Source organism: Mastigoproctus giganteus, chromosome 10 (genome assembly GCF_048544385.1).
Source record: "Mastigoproctus giganteus isolate SK-2022 chromosome 10, ASM4854438v1, whole genome shotgun sequence".
NCBI classification, from domain to species: Eukaryota; Metazoa; Arthropoda; class Arachnida; order Uropygi; family Thelyphonidae; genus Mastigoproctus; species Mastigoproctus giganteus.
Genome location: NC_143584.1, coordinates 62,613,959 through 62,633,296, shown reverse-complemented (window position 1 = coordinate 62,633,296; position 19,338 = coordinate 62,613,959). Strand labels below are relative to the sequence as shown.

The following is a 19,338-nucleotide window of genomic DNA, read 5'->3' as shown; positions in this document are numbered from 1 at the left end:
TGCAATGTGCTATCATCAGCAAAACTATGGATAGGATTTCCAGTCAATGGAAGCAGGTCATTAATATACGAGAGGAAGAAATTGGGAAAAAGTACTGGACCTTGCAGAATACCCCATTAGTGGAAAATTTAGAAGACAGAGAGCCATCTTCCATCACCCGCAGTGAGCAGTCAAAGAGGAAACTGGATATCCAATTAAAAAAACAGTTGGCAAACCATAAGATGGAAGGTTATTTAGAAGACCTTTATGCCAAACACTATCAAAATCCTTTGAAATGTCAACAGCTACTGCTTGAGTTTCACCAAACTTTTCCATAAATTTGTCCATAAGTGGGTAACATAAGCTAGTATATCAGAAGAATGATACTGGCAAAATCTATATTGGTGATCACTGATCAGATGGAAGGTTTCTAGTTAGATTAAGAGTTGGCAGTTAATAGAAAGAGTAGAAGTGCAATGGGACAATAATTGTACAGGAGGGATTTGTCACTCTTTTTATGAACTGGTTGGATATGAGCAAATTTCAAAGCAGAAGGGAAAACACCTGAGGAATAAGAAAGTGAAAAAAGGCGATATAGGAGTAAGCTCAGGAGTAAAGATTTTGAGAACAAATGGAAAAATACCATCAAAATCTGGCATTTTTTTTTGGCATCAAGACTCTTCAAATTTCTTCTGACATACTTTTTGCAAAAGACCACGGGGGCATTGAATGGAGTCTCTGGGAATGGTGGGATGTGGTTTACCAAGACCATCAATACACCAGTTAGAAGAAAAATAGGATGCTAGCAAGTCAGTTTTATCTTTAGCTGAAGTCACAATACAGCCATCCAGTTTTTGACAGAGATGGGAATAGAGATGATCAAAAGTTGCAAGCAACAGCTTTGGAAAGAGACAAGAATGTACAACTAGGATTTGGATAAGAAGCAAGTTTCCTACTCTTTGCCTATTCGAAATCTGGTTTGGACTGATTAATAACTACTTTACAGTTGTTGTGAGCTTTGGTGTAGGAAAAAAATGAACCTGATTATTTGGATTCAAGCCTTTCAAGGCTCCATTGGAGAAGAGACCATCACCAAGTTGTAATCAGAGGTACCCAGAGGACCACTCACCTCAACCATGTACTTAGAAGGGTTGTTTGTGAGAAAAAGGTCAAGTGAGTTGGCTGTATGGTTAAGATTACTGGTATTCTGGTAAGTAAATGGATAATCTTTGCAAGGTCATTAGTTATAACAAAAGCCTCACATCTCAACCAGCTGGGTCCATGTGGCTAGAAAAAGGAAGCCAGCTGGAGTTGTGAGCATCAACACCACCAAGGGAAATTACCTCACTGTTAGGAAAGGTGGACATAGGTTCCACCACTTCGAACCAAAGAAAAGTGGTGGCATTGCACCAGGTGATGAGTCATCTACCACCTACACTGGTGTGCAAAATTTAAGGACCAATCAGGTTTTCATAGGAGAGGCCTGGATATGGGAAAAGCATACCAAAGGAACTTCATGAGGCACAGAAATGATGAAGGAATCAACACCACAACAATGGAAACAAAACGGTACAGAGGGACTTTATTCAAAAATGGCAACACAGCACTGGCTGTCATGATACAGATGCATCACTGCCAAAGATGGAACAAAGGGAAGAAATGGTCCTCAATAGGAGATATGACCACCCCTAATGTCGATGCAGGCTCTGCACTGCCTGTCCATACTTAGAACAATGTTGTTGATAAGTTCTTGCAGTAACATCGTCCATTCCTCTGTCAGCGCCATCTTCAGCTGGTGAACATTTTCTGGTGGGTGTGGACGTGGTGGTAAGCATCTTCCCCAAAGCATCCCATACGTGTTTGATGGGATTTAGATCGGCAGAACAGGCAGGCCCATCCATACAAACAATGTCCTCACTTTCCAAAAGCATATGAACAGTTGCAGTGAGATGGGGTGTGGCATTATCATCAATAAACACAAACTCGGGGCCATTGGCACCTCGGAAAAGATGCACATGGGGAAGGATTACCTCAGTACAGTAGCGTGCACTGGTTATAGTATTGCCTTGCAGTATCTGGAGTTGTGTACGTCCATCCAAGATAACACCTCCCAAGACGAGAACACCTCAACTGCCATATCGATCCCTTTCAGTGATGTTTGCAGGGTGATACCATGTGCCAACCTCTCGCCAGATTAGCTGACGTCCAGAATTGCTGCTGAGACTGAATCTACTGTCATCAGTAAAGAGTACCTTAAGGAAAGATTTTGTGGTTGTAACCTTTAGAAATAGTGTTGGTCCTTAAGTTTTGCACACCAGTGTAGTATTGCCCAACTGGTGTGCAAACACAGAGATGCGGCATTCCTACATTGTGGTGTGGGCACTACACTTCGACCCCTGCTTATGTTGGTTCACACCTGGGTGGTCACCTCCAGTATAATAACGACCATATTTAAGGACATGAATGTTGTGGGGGTTATATTCAGAGTTACTAACAGTCCCACCATCATGAAGGTGCAAGCAGAGGATTTGGCTGTCACGGAATGACCAGACTTCACTGAAATTTGGTCCACTTGACTTCAGTGTCACCTGAATACCAGTTCCATCGGCATTTTAGATTTCCAGGTAGTAAACCTAGCTTGACATACCTGAGGGAATGTTTGTGACAGCCTCAAGGACCAAAGACAGTAGATGTTCAGAATGCCCCATTAGCAATAAGAACAGCTTGATAGTAAACTGGATTGAACCATCACAGAAAACTGTTTCTAGCTGATGCATAACCTAGAGCCCATAATCTAGTTTAGTATGCACAAGTGGACAATAGAGTTGAAGTAATGTGCAATGATTTGCATCCCATTAGAGGATATAATTTTCATAAACGACATTGATGAAGGGATAGAGGGCGTGATGTCTAAATTTGCAGATGATGTTAAAATTGGTAGAGTAGTTAATGATCACTGTCAAGCTGAGCTTCTTCAGAGAGACCTAGATAGACTTCAAGAATGGTCAGAAAAATGGCAGCTGTGCTTTAATCCAACAAAGTGTAAGGTATTACACCTGGGAAACAGTAATCCCAAAATAACTTATTCACTTGGTGGAGCTCAACTAAACCCAGTACTGGAGGAAAGGGACTTGGGTGTTACGATACGGTCAGACATGAAATTCTCTGAGCATTGTAAACAGGTTGCAAGGAAGGCCCATGGTGTCCTATCGATGATCTATCGAACTTTTGCAAGTAGAGATAGGGACGTGATAATCCCATTATATAAGGCCTATGTTAGACCACACTTGGAATACTGTGTTCAAGTATGGAGACCGCACCTAAAGAAAGACATCGAGCTTCTTGAAAGGGTGCAAAGAAGGGTAACTCGCCTGGTGAGATCGGCAAAAGGGCGTCCTTATGAAGAAAGACTTCGAATATGTGGGTTGCAGAGTTTGGAAACTAGACACCTTAGAGGAGATTTGATTGAGGTGTTTAAGGCTCTGAGAGGCATCAGTAAAATGAATGAGGACAAAATTTTCAAGATTATAAATGATGCTAGAACTAGGGGACATAAATTCAAGTTACGCGGGGAAATGTTTAGATTGGACTGCAGGAAGTATTATTTTAGCCAGCGAGTTATAAATTACTGGAATAAGTTGCCTTCATGGGTGGTAGAGGCCGACAATTTGGGGAAATTCAAAGGTCATCTGGATAGTACTTTCGGGTAAGGGAAGCGCATAGGATGATAGGATTAATTTCCTTTTTATTTAATTTTTAATTTCATTTTATTATTTTTATTGATTTATTAATTATTATTATTTATTTATTTAATTTTTGTCTTTATCATTGTTTTGTTCGGATTTTTTTTTTTTTTTTTTTTTTGGCTGGTGCAGCATAAGCCATAGGCTTTCTTGCACCATACGGCCGTTACTAATACTAATAATACTAATATGGCCTATAATATATAGAGACCCTTTTTGCACTTTTCGAAGTTGATGGATGTGTTGAAGAAATAAATTTTTTATCAAATAATTTTGTTTCGAGTGCTAATGGAATTGTTTTGTCCGAACTTTGGTTCTGGTTCAGGGTTCTTTTTTTTTGTTTTTTTTTTTTTTGTTTTTTTGTCAGTTGTTGGCGCATCGGTTGCTGTGGTCATAATGCACCTCCCAAAGTTTTTGCATTTTTACTCTGATCCAAGCCCAAGGTGGGATTTGAACCCGCGACCTTTCAGGGTTCTGTTTACATCAAAGACACAAACTAGATACTTCTAGGGATGAAAACCTGAACCCATTAGCCATTGCTTAGGAGTTGAGCTGCTCAATGCCATGCTGTAATTGCCATTCGGTAATGCACTCATGTTGCATGACTGTGAAAAGATGCTGAAATAGTCAACAAAGAGGGCACTGTTTACAGTTGGAGGGAGTTGTTCAGTACAATAATTTACTTTGATAACAATAAATGTAACACTTAGAATTGATCCTTGAGGAACTCCTTCCTCTTGACAAAAAGGCTGTGTGAGAGAGAGACAGAGGGTCCAACACAAACTTGGAATGACCAGGTTGAGAGAAAGTTTTTAACAAAAATGGATGGTTGATTGGTGGAACAGACTTCCATCTTTTGTTGTGGAAGCTGATAGCCTAAATAAATTTAAGGCCGAGCTGGACAGGCATTTGGAACGAATGGAGGAGTGAAACGGGAGGATTTTTTTTTTTTTTTTTGGCTGATACTGCATAAGCTTGCTTTCTTGCATCGTATGCCTCTACTATTGCTAATGGCAATGTGTCCCTTAAGACACAAGTTGTAAATGTCATTTAAAATTCCAAATTTCCAAACTGTGTCACCCTTTTTCCACATTAAAGAAAACTGACACCTGGTGAACTCATTTCAGGAAATCATTAATAATTGGATGTTTCCAGTCATATTAACAGTCGAATGTTGACTTGTTCCTTCGCAACAAACCACACTGTATCCTGGAAAGGAGAATGTTAAACTTCTAAATACCGTATAAGGAAAGTGTCGACCATTGTTTACAGGATCTTGAAAATGCAGCTGGTCAGAGTAACAGAATGGTAATTTTCAGTATTTTTAGATACATCTCCTGGTTTGGGGAAGGCAAGGCAGTTGTCATATGCCAGGAGTCTGAAACTACTGTTGGATATGTATTCTATTGCAGAGACAGAACAAGCAGAGTCTAACAAAAGACTTTTAATTATCTCATAATGGATGTCATCTGGCATGACAAAACTCACTGAAGAGTATAGCTTTATAAAAGACTGATTGTAAGCCTCGCTGCCATTTGAAGATGGTTTCAACTGCTGTTTTTCAGATTTTTGTTTGAGGGACAGAAACTCTGTGGAGGGAAAGATGTTTCAGCAGACACGTTAACAAATATTGCTCATAGAATGTTGCCAATTTCAGTCAGGTGTGCAATTGCACATCCGTTATGTTCTAGGATCAATGAAGGGTATGATGTGTAATTGACATTCATTTTCCAGATTTTGTCCCATATGACTTTGGGTTTCACAACCCAAGTGATGGAAGACATAAAATAGATCCAACATTCCTTCTGACTCTGAAATTTGATGTAACATGTTTTGGTGCTGTTATTTGGTTTTTAGGAGCATTAGCAACTAAGGCCATATTGCTCCGGGGATGTGCGGTGGTCATTCCCTGACCTTTCCGCATCCTCCATATTTGGTGGTGACGGGCTCGAACCCCGGTCTAATCAAGAAGTGTGTACTACACACTGGTGCTCCTTCCCACCTGGCTACGGAGGCGCCTAGATGTTTTGGTGCATACATGTTTCAAGGCTATTAGATTATTTGTGGCAGGCCATCGATGAAGTATCCCCCCAGATTCTATTTTGTGCCTTTCTTGTTGCTGTGCATTCTGCATTCAAAACGTGGGTTCATTTTGGGTTCAATAATCAGAACCCATCTACTAGTATCAGGACTACTACACACAGTACTGGGTCCATCAAAACCCACTTGTAGTAAAAAAGAGGAAGACTTAATAGGATCATCAAGGTCTGCCTGGGGGATGTTGATCCCATGCAGCAAATAGAGAAAATAGGAAGAATCCAACTGTAAGGCAAACTGCTATTGCCTCTATGTTGGTAACAAGAGTTGCATGCTGAAAAGGTACATGATTACCCATAGGGATGGCAACTCCTCCATGAGCAAGCCCATGGCCAGCTCTGTGTTTCTAAATTATTGTACAATTATTCAAGTGAGGGTCCTCATTTGTCTTTAAATATGTCTCCTGTAGTAAAAGCAAAATGGCTGATGCTTATGTAGGAAGGCCTTAATGTTGTTATTATTTCAGTGGAAGAACTTGAACTTTCACTGTAAGAATTTGAATATGGCCATTATTTAGGTTTGCTGGATCTGTCTACAGGCTTCCATATGGCTGCAGACTTTGTTTTCTCATTTTCTATGTCATATGGCAAAGGATTTCAGGACTGAGTCGTCTGATAACTCCTTCACTTTGACATCCATTTGTCCTTAAGTTGCAAATGGCTGTTCAGATGTTTTTAGTTTTTATTACACTTTGTATTAGTAGCAGTGGAGCAATAAGAGGTACTGACATGGGAGTGGCAACTGCTGGCATGCTGATGTGTACACAGGGTGTTCTTGGCAGTTGATACATACAAGTTTTAGAGTCAAACATCTCATAATTTTGCAATTCTTGGCACCATGTCATAGCATGCAAGTGCATGCATGCTATGACAGGCCAATTGCGAGTGTCTGTACTTTTTACACTTGAAGTATCTTAAGGGATTTGGTACATATGGCCTACTGGATAGCACAGGAACCCAGATGTGATGGAATTAGGCAACATTGGCAAATTGAAAGAATTAAGTTTCTAGTGGCTACTAGACTCCATCCCTACACAAAAATCTCTTTACAGCTGCCACTCCTTGTGACCATATTTCTTCCTCTGAAACCCCAATTTAATTACAACTGTATAATATTCGTTACGCTTCTCTCATATCCTTTTAAGTGTCTTTGCTCTCTATATAATATATGTCTTCAAAGTGATACCACATTCACGAGTCTTACATAACAATACATGTGAGGCATGTACTGTTATGTAAGGCTGACGAGGCTAGTAGGGGCCAGACGTGTTCAAAGCCGCTAAGCGATTTTTCTTATTTATTGATTTGAAATTATTGTTTTTCTAAAACTTTTGATTTAAATTTAGTAGTATAGCATTATTTTGTGATTTTCTGATTAATTTGGTGTATTTATTCTTTACTCGGCCTTGCAATTGCATAAAAGTATCGGTAAGCGTATCCACATGTTACAAGTCACAACTCCGCTGAACGAGACGTTTTTTTTTTTTTTTTTTTTTAGCCATATTTAGCCGCTTATTGAATATTTTTTACATCAAATTATTTTTTGTAAGTAGCTTATAGACCTAGTAAGGATCGTTAGTTTATTCTGAATTGAGACAGCGAGATTTGAAAGTTAATTAATACTTAAGTGTCCATAGATTACCGTTTGTAACTTCCCGCCTTTGTCTTTGTCATACGATCGTTATATATCGAACCTAGATAGCGTTAGTATAGTATAGGTTATAATATTTTTAGTGATCGGTAAAATCTATTAAACTTGTTGAACTTAGTTGGCATTTAAATTGTACTTTTAACTAAATACATATACCAATTTAGATTACAAACGTAACATAATTAATTAATACATAACTGATACGGAAGTTATATAAAGGGAACTCGGAGATAATTAATACTTGACACTAAAAAATATATATCCCATTATAACTGTGTTGGGAGATAAGTTAGGGTTATAAACTGAAATTGAAATTTTATTTAAATTAAAAGAAAACGTGACTCAGACCAGAGCAGCAAAACAAAAGGCTCAAGCTAATGGAAGTGCTGTGGCTCAGAGGAGAACTGAGGGGGACAGTTGCCTTCTGAATCACAGCCTTCTAAAATGCACAGCTTGCATGATGTTTGTGGAGCATTCAGGTACGGGACATGATATTGCCATGGGGGATGTCTTTGTGTGTGCGCGATACAAGGAGTGTATCGAAATCAGGCAACAACTCAGCGTTCTTATGGGCCTATATGAGAGCTTGAAGGACAGGGTGGATGCCCTCGAAGGAACTAAATTGAGGGGCCCATCAAGCTCTCAGCTGCCCACATCAACGCCAGAGCTTGCGAAGTGTTGTTGTGTTGTTTGGTTTTTAGGGCCATTAGCAACTAAGGCCCTATTGCTCCGGGGATATGCGGTGGTCATTCCCTGACCTTTCCGCATCCTCCATATTTGGTGGTGACGGGCTCGAACCCCGGTCTAATCAAGAAGCATGTGCTATGCACTGCTGCTCCTTCCCACCTGGCTACGGAGTCGCCCTAGAGCTTGCACTTGGTCGTCGTGCAACACAGCGGCAACCCCCAAGGCAGAATGCGCTGGTCCAAAAGGAACTAGTAGTTGTTGGTGACTCTATTGTCAGGGAAATGGGGAACATGCTTTGTAAAAAGGATAGGTGGAACAGGACCAGGGTATGTCTGCCAGGAGCAAAGGATGATGACGTTGTAGAGCAGATATCATATTTTAAGGGCACAAAAGGTGATATAGTTGTACACGTTGGCACTAATGATATCAAGAGTAGGAGACCGGCAGAATTGCTTAAAAAGTACAGGTCACTGTTGAAAAAAAGCCGTGAAATAGGGTTGAAATTGAAAGTGTCTGCAATTCTGCCCAGACACGATAGGAGGGAGTATATGATGAGAGCCTTGTCGATCAATTCGGCCCTGGAAAGATTGTGCAAGGCTCAAGGGGTAGAATTTTTTTCAGCCTGGACTGTACTTGTTAGCAGGAGAGATTGCTTCTACAGAGATGGGATACACTTAAATAGAAAGGGTGCAAGAATATTTGCTGATGCTATCGAGGCAGTGTTAGGTGGGTCGGAAAACTGCTAGCTTGGGGGTAGACAAAGACGAATAGATTAACAGTAGCCACTGGCAGAGGTGAAAGAGATTCTTGCACTGCTTCTATTGGAATGAGCAGAAGCCTGAAAAACAAGATGCAGGATATTTCAGACTGCCGGGAGTCATTGCGGTACAAGTAAACACATGGGTTGTGTTAGGGTAGCTAAGAATAGAAATAGGTGCATGTATACTTGCGTGTACACCAATGCTAGGAGTTTAGTAAATAAATTTGATGAATTTGAGGTATTGCTCAAAACATCAAAGGCAGATATTGTTGGGATATCAGAGACGTGGTGTCACACAGATATAAGGAATGCAGAACTGGAATTTGGGGAGTACAACGTCTACAGAAAGGATAGACTGGACAGGAAGGGAGGAGGGGTTATGCTATTAGTTAAGAAATACATAAAATCCAAGGAAGTGAAGCCAGTGGACATCACTGGACGGTGCAGTGTCGAGTCAGTTTGGTGTGACATAAGCATTGGGAGATCAAAATTGAGAGTAGGAGTGTGCTATAGGCCTAATGACTCTGATGAGTATAATAAGAAACTGTACAGGGAAATAGAGTGGGCCAATAAATCAGAGAGTCTTATAATGGGGGATTTTAATTTCCCAGATATTGACTGTAATTTGTGGGTTGGTCACTCACATACTAGCAAGACCTTTGTGGATTTATTGGTTGATTGTTTTCTATATCAGCATGTTCAGGAGGCAACTAGAGGGAGGAATACTTTTGATTTGATTATCACCAGTGATTCTTCATGCATTAAGAATCTGCAGATAAATGAACCACTAGGTGGCATTGATCACAGTGTGCTGAAGTGGGATTTACTCAAAGAGGTAACTACCATTAGGGGTAAAGGGAAGGGTTATTGCTTTCGTAAAGGTGACTACGATGGACTGAGACAGTATTTAAATTCTATACAGTGGGACCAACTGATGATGTTACCAACAGGAAATGCAAAATGGGAAGCATTCAAAGAACTTATCTTGGAAGCTACTAGGCTTTACATACCAACTAAGAAATATTGTTCAAGGTTTAGGCCTAAATGGATGTCAGATGAACTGATGAGACATATGGCAGAGAAGAAGCATGCATGGGATACATACAAATTAACACATGACACAGAAGCCTATGATAGATACAAGTTGATCTGTAACAAAAGTTACAAAGGAGGTTAGGCAGGCGAAGGCAGATTACGAGAAATCTTTGGCAAGGGATGCAAAGAAAAACAGCAAAGGGTTCTTTACTTATGTAAACTCTAGAAGGAAGGAGATGAATCAGATTGGTCCACTTGATATCGATGGGTCAACTGTTGATGAACCTGCTCAGGTAACTAAATGAATATTTTGCATCAACATTCACACATGAGGAGTTATTTAGCGAGGGGAAAGCCAGAGGTGTATTCAACTCTAGCAGTAAGCTAGAGAATCTTGTAATAACTGAGAGTAAAGTGGAGGAGAAATTGTTGAAGATAAACACAAGCGAGGCACCCGGGGTGCATGGAATCTATCCAGTTATATTAAAGGAGGCAGCAAAGGAAGTAAGCAAACCCTTAGCCATAATTATGAGAGCTTCCTTGGACTCAGGGGAGGTACCCACAGATGGAGATGTGCAAATGTCACCCCAATTCACAAAGGAGGATCAAAGGCTGACACAAGTAATTATAGACCTGTGAGTTTAACTTCTGTTCCAGGAAAATTAATGGAGGCACTAGTTAAAGAAACACTGCAGAATCATTTAGACAAGACGTCAGCTATAGCTCGGACACAGCATGGTTTTGTTAAGGGGAAGTCTTGCCTGACCAATTTGATTGGATACTATGATGCAGTCACAAAGGAACTGGATGCATGGAATAACTTTGATATTATATACTTGGATCTTAGAAAGGGTTTTGATACTGTTGCACATGGAAGACTGCTGCACAAATTGGAGCAGTGTCGCATTGGTGGCAAATTGCTGCTGTGGATGAAGGGGTGGCTGAGGGGGAGAAGACAGAGAGTGGTAATCAATGGACACTGCTCGCCGTGGACTAATGTTATTAGTGGAGTCCCTCGGGGCTCGGTGTTGGGTCCATTATTGTTTTCTGTATTCATAAATGATATTGATGAGGATATATCAAGCTTAATGTCGAAGTGTGCAGACGATACAAAGGTAGGCAGGGTTGTCAAGGACACTACTGACACTATGCTGCTGCAACAGGATCTGGAAAGGTTGAGCAGATGGGCTGAGAGGTGGCAAATGAAGTTTAACATTGACAAATGTAAAGTACTACACATGGGAAACAGCAACCCCAGAGCAATGTATCAACTCTGTGGTACTACACTGACAGTGGTAGAGAATGAAAGGGACCTGGGGGTGGTTGTGCAGGCAGTTATGAAGTTCTCTGAGCAGTGCAGACGGGTTGCAAGAGTAGCTCATGGTGTATTGTCAATGATATATAGGAATTTTTCTAGCAGGGATAAGGAGGTGATTATTACCTTGTATAAGGCAATGGTCAGGCCACACCTAGAGTACTGTATACAGGTCTGGAGGCCTAATTTCAAGAAGGATTTCAAGCTGCTGGAACAAGTACAGAGAAGGGCAACAAGATTAGTGAATGGAACAAAGGGGTGGTCTTACGAAGAAAGGCTTAAGTTTTGCAAATTACAGTGTCTGGAGACCAGGCACCAGCGAGGTGATCTGATAGAGGTGTATAAAGCCTTGAATGGTTTGAGCATGCTCAATGCTGATGGGATTCTTCCTCTTGCTCAGAATAATCACCTGAGAGGGCATAAATTCAAATTGAGGAAAGACAGATGTAGGATAGTGTGCGGAAATTTGCCTTTAGCCAGCGGGTGGTTGGTTGGTGGAACAGACTTCCATCCCTTGTCATGGAAGTTGATAGCCTAAATAAGTTTAAGGCTCAGCTGGACAGGTATTTTGAACGAACAGAGGGGTGAAGTGGAAGTGGTTTTTTTTTTTTTTTTTTTTTTTTTTTGGCCGATGCTGTATAAGCTTGCTTTCTTGCATCAAATGCCTCTACTAATGCTAATGCTAATGCATGCACAGTGTCTAAAGCTATCAATACTGCATTAAAACTACATTTAATCTATAAATTTCTTTTTTGCACACCATTTTTATGTAAAAAAAGAAATAATCATTGGATCTAGATGGCAATAAAACCATATAGTTCTACACCTACCAAGTATACAGGCTGGTTCTAGTGGCTTTCACTTGCTTGGTCCCTTGATTCTCCCGGAAGGCATCATGAATTCCAGAGCATATTTGTACATTGTTGTAGTTGAGGTAGACCCAGCAATGTTTACCCCTATGGACATGGTCACTTTCAAAATGATAATACAACTATCCAACACACCAAACATCTAAAAGAGTGGTTTGGAAGAAGAAAAATTTGAAAGGAAAACATGATGAAGACTTCAAGCATTTGCTCAGGCAACACAAAGCAACAAAAACCTGAATCTAAATTCCACCGAGCACCTATGTGGTGAACTAGAATTTGATTGGTTTAGATTTTTTGCGGCACAAAAACAACAAGGTTATAGTGAGCCATGAAAAAGTTAAAATTCAAAAAAGATGAGATTGGTAACCTTTAAAAAGATTACCTCATCAAAAGTTCATATATATAAAGACATATCAATAAATAAAAATCAGTATAAGGGTAAAAATAAATTCTATATTTCATATAAGTGTATAAATATTGATCAATTTTAAAAATTTAAAAACTGCTGATACATTGTCATTTAAAATCTCACTGAGTGTATATGGCTCAGTCAGATAGGTAAAATGACCATTTCTAAAACTGGTGCAATCAGATAAAATATGTTGAATGAATAAAACAGTGTCGCATTATTTGTACATTTTTTTCCCGATAAATAAATTATCTAGATTAAAAATAAAGCATTTTCTTTGAGTTATAATATATGTAACACCCTTGATAAACCATCTAAATATCTTTAAAATAATAACTGTATGAACAGCAGCTGCAAAACAATAAATTTCTCCTGGAGAAGATATAAGGTAAAAACTCACCCAGAAAGAAAACAACATCTGGCTTATGAAGAAATACAGCTGTTTGAAATGCTCTATGCATCTGCCACTCCCTGCATTAGAAGAAAACCTTTAAGGAATATAATATATATATATATATATAATTTCTCATACTTGCATACATACAAAACCAAAATTAAATAACTGTTTTCCAAGTTGTTTCATGACAACAAACTTCAACTAATCCTTAAGACTTGCCAATAAATACTCTCTCTCCCACAGACACACCAATGGTAGGAGAGCAGTTAGCATATAGAAATAAACTCACAAAACCAAAATACAAATGAATTACAAAAGTATATTTCAGTGATGAACTCAAAGTTCTTCTTTACGTGAAGCATTAAAATCAGTGAATAAATACAGTTGTGTCCCCATATCCGCTGATTTGGTATCGCTGATTCGATTACCCACAGTTAACCATGGGGAAAAAAAAACGAATAAACTTAACACGTACTACTCGCATGTCCAATACGATGCTTCCCTTTATTTTTTATAATGTCGCGTATGGTTTGGTCACCAACATTATAATGGTTCTTTAGAGATTTAACGGATGGACCGTTTCAAACTTTTAAATAATTTCAAGTTTTTGTTTAATTTGAAAGCACAGCTCTTGCATTTGCCCATCATTTTTGCAATTTCTAAGCAAAAAAAAAAAAATAGTTACTATAAAAAAAATCCAACATCCCTGACATAAAGGTGCCTCCATAGCCAGGTGGGAAGGAGCAGCAGTGCGTAGCACACGCTTCTTGATTAGACCGGGGTTCGAGCCTGTCACCACCAAATATCGAGGATGCGGAAAGGTCAGGGAATGACCACCGCATATCCCGGAGCAATATGGCCTTAGCTGCTAATGCTCCTAAAATCCAAAATCTATATAACCCTGACATAAATAACGAAACAAAATTTGTCCTTTTGTGGTGCAACGGAACACAATAATCAACGCGACACACTAAATCAAACTAAACATTTGGCCTCTCTTTTTTTTTTTCTTTTTTTTTTCTTTTTTTTTTTTTGAGCGGTAGGTGTGTAGACAGCGGGGGTTGCAAGATAATCAATACACTAATTTCCCAATAACAACTTATAATGCCACTTCTTGTCACTTCTTGACTTGCGAAATATCTGTTTTTATTTGAATTTTATGATTTTTTTTTTTTTTTTTTTTTTTTAAATTTGGAGTCTTGAAGTGTCCCGGTTAATCCAATCCCGGTAAATCAAGAGTCTGCTATACTTTATTATTACCATATTTAATGTTGGTAATGTCTTACTGTGTGTTTAATTTATCAATTAAACTTTATTATACGTACGTATGTACAAAAAAATCATATTGTATGTGGGGTCAGCAGGTGTTCGCTTATATCTGCGGTTTCAGCCATCCACGGTATTTCTTGGAATGTATCCCCCACGGATACGGAGGTCTTACTGTATATAAAAGTCTGATGGTTATATGTTCTATGCATACAACACATAGCAGATTTTGACATCTTTGGTCCTTGATAGTAATGTACACTGTTCTATCATTAATATCCTGATACCTTCATCGCTATATATAATCTTTATTTGCAGGAAAATGAATGTGTGCTGGAGCCTTTAGCCTTTATGACAACCTCTAATCTCAGCAGAATACTCTCCATCAGTTTTTTGTAAACACTCTCCAATATTTCCTGACATTCAGCCTTTAAAGTGGTGACCACTTCAGCTCTGTTTTTTGGGCAGACTCTCCTTACACTCCAGCCTTCCTAATGCCTTGTCACAACATAGGTATAGATAATGCATTATTGTCCAGTATGTCTAGATAGACCCCCAAAATTTGTGGTTTTGTCCAAAACAAGCTTTCCATTAGTCCATGGTCCAAGAACAGCAGGACCTGAGCTAGATGGTGTCTGATATCAGTCGGATTCACTAGTGGCTTGTGGAGTGCTGCACAACCATGGAAACTTGTATCATGCAGTATCCTGTGCACTGTATGGCTCTCACATATCCCAATTGTCTCACTGAGGGCCTGCATGTGCTGCAACAACATCAACCTGCATTCCGCACAGCACAGATATTCTTTACAGTTCTCTCAGCTTCGGAGGTTTTCTGGATAATTTCACAATAATCTTTTTCAGCACCAGTCTGCTTCCATTTGCAGATCACAACCAATTGTTAATATGGGGATCTTTAGTGTTATTAAAATATCACTGATTATTAAAATGACTGATAATGTGGCATTGTATTATCATTCCATACTACAATTCTGTTAACTACATCGCTAGTAGCATTGTTGCATTCACAATCATACTGTCTCCTCAAAGGCCTATATATATATTTTATTGTATCTGACACATGGTACTTGAATAAGACATGACCAACTACCAACAGGGGGGTGCTCGGATATTAATTGTAGGGCAGTGTACTTTTTAAGTCTGATGTAGTGGTGACCAGGGCATTGGGATGGGAGAAGGACATGTAAAGATTTTAATTAAATTTAAGTGTGAGTTACTAAGACAAAAAATTTTTTAAAAATTTAATTAAAATTAAAAAAATTAATACACAAATGAAATTTAAATCCATGCACATTTAAAAGTAAATTATCATTTAATTAATAAAATGCTACTTTACAAATTAAATACATAACCTATAACCTTTTTAGTTTATAGACAATAATTTACTTGATGTATTCAGATAAAGTTATCATAATCACAAAGTACATCAGGCCGATGTATTTATATTAGAGGCATCCCTGTGATTTGTACTAGATCAATTTCCATCATTTCCTTTATGCATCCATAATCAATTACAACCAGCTCCCCCTTTATATATTCTATCTCCCATTTATATGTCTAAGAATAAAACAGCTGATGATAACTCACTGCACTGAGTTTACTCAAAAAAGTAAGCAAGATACACATTTCAAAATAAATTTTCAATGTGGACAAAAAGCAAATGTCTGATAGATTATTCATTGTCAAGGAGAGAAAACTTTGGGGGGATTTAAGAAATCTAAAAATCACTTAACTGTTTTCTTAAGAGAAAATGGTGCAAGAGATTTTAAAATTAGGACAATACTAGTTTGCCATTCCCACTGAAGACACTGATCTGACATGAATACTGCTTATTCTTTAGAAATCAAATATGGACCAGGTTACATAATCTTAAGAAGTCATTGTGGACTATTTCTGTACTTGACAAAATTTCGACAGTTTGGTAAGTAATTCAGTATCTCTAAAGCCTGATGAAGCACTGATGAAGCACAGAATGAAGTTCCAACTTTATGAATGGCATCTCAAAAAAACTATAGCCAGAATGTTGTAGAGAATATGAAAAAATTTCAGAGGATCTGAAGACATGGCAGAACAAACTAGGCAGTATGGAGAACTGAAAAAAGATGATATTGAAAAATTGTCACATGATGTGATAATGACAAATGAATATCTGATTTGGCTAGATAAAGTGAAACCAGAAGTTTATGGAGATGAAGTAGAAACTCATTCTTTAAGCACAGGATCGTGAATTGGTTTTGAAACATTTAGAAGCAATACAAGAAATTATTCAAAGATTCCTGAAGTGATAAAATGAACAGATGTTTGGAGAATTCTATAAGATGACATGGGAAACTCTAGGCTGAAAAAACAAAAAAAAAAAAAAAACAAGAGAATTGCACTCAAGTATCACTGGAGAAAGGTTTCCACCAGAGAGAGAACGAGAGCCCACAAAACCCTGAGAAGGCACAAAAAAAAAAAAAAAAAAAAAAAATCCACAAATTAGTCCTCAAGAGGGCTGGACATTTGTCATTTGTGTTAATGCCTATCCTAGTTGCCATATGGGTTAAAGTTGCATATCTTTAACCTGTTTAAGGTTAGTTTGATAGTCATTTTATACAACTCAAATGATGCAACTCAACAACATATGACAATAAAGACAAGAATGACCTTTAGCCTCGCTATGGAGATGGCATCTCTGTCCCCACGACAAGGAGATAGGTCGCCCTATCTAGTAAAAAGGCCTCCGTAGCCGAGTGGGCAGGAGCGGGAGTGCAGTAGCACACGCTCTTTGAGTAGACCGGGGTTCAAGCCCCTGACTGCTGAATACGGTCGATCTGCCAACCCGCACTGGACCAGCATGGCAGATTATGGTCCATTTCCCTCAGCATGAATTGTTGAGGAGGCTTCCACCCTGCAGTGAGTTGATAATGGCTGCACTCTACTCATCTAGTAAAAACATTATCAATGCCCAAAGGCATCTTTGACAAATTCAATCAATTTACAAAATAATCAAATCTCCAGCATAACTTCCCCAGAGTAGCCTGAGCAAGAGTGAGCATCCCTCACTCCAATCTCGCTTGGAGATTTGTGTAATTGGGACAGTCAAGCATGATGTGAAGGCCAGTCTCTGGCTCTCTAGAAGAGCATAGATCTGAGGTTGCCAGTCCCAACTGACACAACCTTAACTTCAAGCCATGTCCAGTCAGGACACAGCAGAGAGCCAAGCCAAACCGGAGCCAAGGCCTTCGCTGGCTCACGGTGTGAACAGAGAGTATAAAGGAAAGCAACTGTCTACCCTTATCAGAGGTAGTCCATTGGTTCTGCCATATGAACTCAAGCTCATCATTTATCCTCCTCCGCTCAGCTGTTATATTCAAGGCATCATCTGCCAGCCCAACCAGGCACAACTGGATGCCAAATGCCAAATCCCCTCTTCAAGCTGTATCTCATTTTGCTACCAGCAAATCTGCTGGAAGTTTGCATGCAAATACACAAAGTGCATCAGTGGACATGGTCCTGCACGCTCGGGTTATGTCAAAAGCGTAGACCTCGGCGCAGAGAGAAGGATCCAACAGACATCACAGTTATCAACTCTCCCTCCACAAGCTCCAGTTGTGTATGTCAGGATCAGGACAAAGATGTTATCATAAAGGAGGTGGAGGGCTCCTCCCTTTATGTCCCAATCCACACGGGTGACACGCTGAAGCCTGGCATATGCCTACTTCACTCTCTCCAGCAAGTACCCACATGTGTCAGGCACATCCGCCTCTCCTCAAGGCACACCCCTAAATACATCACCTTGTGAACAACTCAAAGAGAGAAGTCACCAGAGCAACAAACAGGGGGCTACATCCAGCTGAGGCATCCACTCAGCAGCACAGCAAGTGACTTATGCGCAGAGACATTAAGCTTATGAAGTGAGGCCCAAACTATCATTTGGGTCAAGCAAGCATTTGCTCGCTCGTTGAGCTCCTTACGGGAGTTATCCCCACAAGAAACACAAGATAATCTGCATAAACAACTGTTGTTGTTTCTTCAACATCACACAAGAACAGATATTCATCCAATACCCAGTTCCATAGAGCTGGTCCCAGGACTGAACCCTGTGGACAGCCTCTCTGTACTAATCTGGTATGATCAGTAAACAGTGTTCTTATTTTCACCTGTTGGAAGTAGCTTTTCAACAGACAGTATAGGTTTCTCGAACAAAGAGACGGTCTAGCCCTGCGGAGGACACTGCCCCACCAACAGGGCACTGAACACACCCTGAAAGTCCATGGACATCCCGAGAACGTATCACCCATCATACTCATTAGTCCAGCTAATGACTTTTGCAATGACATCCTCAGTTGAGGAGCCCCTTTTAAATCCATATTGTGTTGGATTATTCAAACCCTGGGCTTCATAGTACATTGACAATTGACCCAGGGCAAGTCTCTCCAACAACTTCTCCAATACTGGAAGTAAGGCGATGGGATGATACGAATGAGGTTCATTCATGGGTCTCTCTAGATCCTTGAGGTTCACCCTCAGTACTGCTGTCTCAAACTAACACAAACACCCTCTTCAAGACAAGGATTATACATATCAAGCAGGACTCCAGAACTCACTTGGTGTACCCGCTTTATAATTTCTGCATCCAAAAGATCCAGGTCAGGAGCTTTTCTCAATTTGGTTGCCTGTACAGCAGCCTCAAGCTCAGCTGGAAAGAAAGGAGGCTTGCTCCTTTCTGTAACATAAGAATCACTGGCAAGCACAATCTGTGATTGCTCTTCATTATTCAAAGTTTCATTATAGATTAACCCATCCAAAATTGCTGAAACTGATTCACTCCAAGTTAGGCTCTTGCCCCACTCAGTAGTCACCGTTGACATAAACTGGTGACAGTACAATTCATCTGTTATCTGTTATCAATTTATACACTGTTGACCAGAGGTCTGCTGATCTCCGGTCTTCCACAAAGCTTCTCCATGAAGCCACCCTCTTTGCCTCTATTATTTTCTTAGAGTAGATCCCACAAATTCTTTGGAACTGCCTCCTCAATCCATGGCACTGGAGGAAGAATAATTCCTTGGTTGGACAGATGAAGATAAGAATTAAACTGAATAATTTTTAAATTCTGCTTACATAAA

General features: G+C 39.6%; 1 protein-coding gene across 1 annotated transcript in view; it reads right to left on the bottom strand.

Annotated features, from left to right (window-relative positions):
• Positions 1–19,338, bottom strand: part of PGAP5 (Per1-like protein PGAP5) — a 291,616-nt gene that overhangs the window by 143,037 nt on the left and 129,241 nt on the right. The window contains exon 3 of the mRNA XM_090382931.1: positions 12,945–13,015. Within this exon, the coding sequence (XP_090239057.1) occupies positions 12,945–13,015 (71 nt within the window). The remainder of the gene's footprint in view (positions 1–12,944; positions 13,016–19,338) is intronic.